Here is a 1691-nt window from a genome sequence, read left to right on the forward strand (position 1 = left end):
GAAACTGATATCTAGATATTTATAGGAACTTTCAGGCTTTGTAAATGTAGAGAACTAATTCAATATTAAAAAAAAAAAAAAATACTGGGCTGAGCCAAATGGAACAGATTTTCTATCAGACCCCAGCCTGTCACCATGTGGACCACATGCTTTTGACTTTCTCTAACTTTGTAACCCTGGGACCAGCAACACTTACCATGTGATCTAGCTGCTCAATGACACATTCTATAATTTCAGACTTGCTTTCCAGTAGCTCAGGGGCAAACTTTTCATTCATCCAGGCCTGAAAAAAAATGCCATAAAAAAAAATGAGCATCACTCACAATGGAACAAAAAAAACCCTGTGTATCAATACACACCCCATGAAAGCCACAGATATCTCAGGCAAAGGGAACTGTTTGCCTCCCAGTCAGAAATACTGGGAACCCTTTGAAGACAAACTATGTTTGATGATGGCTTGTCTGTGTCTTTTAGTGGGGAGTTGTGCTCACAATCCTATATTCAACTAGTTTAAAAACTCAGTTTACTTCAGTTGTCAGTATGATAACTATTGCTGAGTCGCACCACCTGGTGTTCAACAGTCCCTTTCACCAAGTAGCATTAGCACATTTCTATTTCTTCAGCAGCTACTTCCCACCGGGGGGCACCGGCTCCCATGCTGAGACAAAGGAACACTACGAATCGACACGTCTCTTCATTCATTCCTGACGCTCGGAGCGCAGTACAAGTACTTTTCCGTTCTTCATTATAATATCTGAGAGGAGGTGGATAGTTATCCTTTCTTATTGATGATTGAGTAATTTACCAATGGCCCCACAGTATAAAGGGTCATAATAGTTTTGGAGCAAGAGGCTAATTTGTGACTCAGTCCCAGCTGCTCTGTACATTTTAGAGATNAGTTTTGGAGCAAGAGGCTAATTTGTGACTCAGTCCCAGCTGCTCTGTACATTTTAGAGATTACCAAGGCTTAGAGAACTGAAATACCCACATGTGACTATAGAAAGCTATACTTATCTTTCAATTACAGGAAATTTAGTTTTAGCATAGCTCAGAATTACATGCCGCTCCAGATCTACTTATTTTTTCTGATGTCCTTGAGTCTCTGCTTCTCCTGTTATCACCACCAAGACACATTATGAAACACTGGGCATTGCTACTATCACAAATGTTTTCCAAGTGCTTGAGCTTCTGTAATAGTATTGCAGATATATAAAATTAACCAGAAAGACAACCTGCATAATAAATGAGGAAAGATCAAATTTTCTGGGGACTTATAAAAGGGAGTTTTTCTTTTTAAATTATTTCATTAAATATTAAACAGGTACAAAACTATTTATAAAACATGGAGAACAGTGACATAAACACCTGTGTGCACACAACTTTACTTATTATCTTTACTGTAAAAGTACATGTGTTCCTACCTCCTCAGAGGGTCTCATTAGCCTGCATCCAGTGTTCGATTTTCTCTACAGTTTGACAGCATTTGTTTATACTTTACACAGTGTTTCCCAACCTTCTCATGACAGGATGCTCAAAGAAAGTGACCGTGCTTATGTGGTACACTGGGGTAAAATGGAGATTTGGAAAGATCTTTCATTCACATTATGAAATTATGATAAAATATAAAACATGGGCTGGCCCGTGGCTCACTCAGGAGAGTGCGGTGCTGATAACACCAAGGCCACGGGTTC

General features: G+C 39.2%; 1 protein-coding gene across 2 annotated transcripts in view; it reads right to left on the bottom strand.

Annotated features, from left to right (window-relative positions):
* The window catches only part of LOC103587279 (DNA replication complex GINS protein SLD5-like), a 10640-nt gene that overhangs the window by 3621 nt on the left and 5328 nt on the right, over positions 1–1691 (bottom strand). For both annotated transcript variants that reach the window (XM_008568757.1, XM_008568758.1), the window contains exon 3: positions 197–283. In XM_008568757.1, coding sequence (XP_008566979.1) covers positions 197–283 — 87 coding nt within the window. The remainder of the gene's footprint in view (positions 1–196; positions 284–1691) is intronic.

This window comes from Galeopterus variegatus, unplaced genomic scaffold (genome assembly GCF_000696425.1).
Source record: "Galeopterus variegatus unplaced genomic scaffold, G_variegatus-3.0.2 Scaffold438, whole genome shotgun sequence".
Classification (NCBI taxonomy): domain Eukaryota; kingdom Metazoa; phylum Chordata; class Mammalia; order Dermoptera; family Cynocephalidae; genus Galeopterus; species Galeopterus variegatus.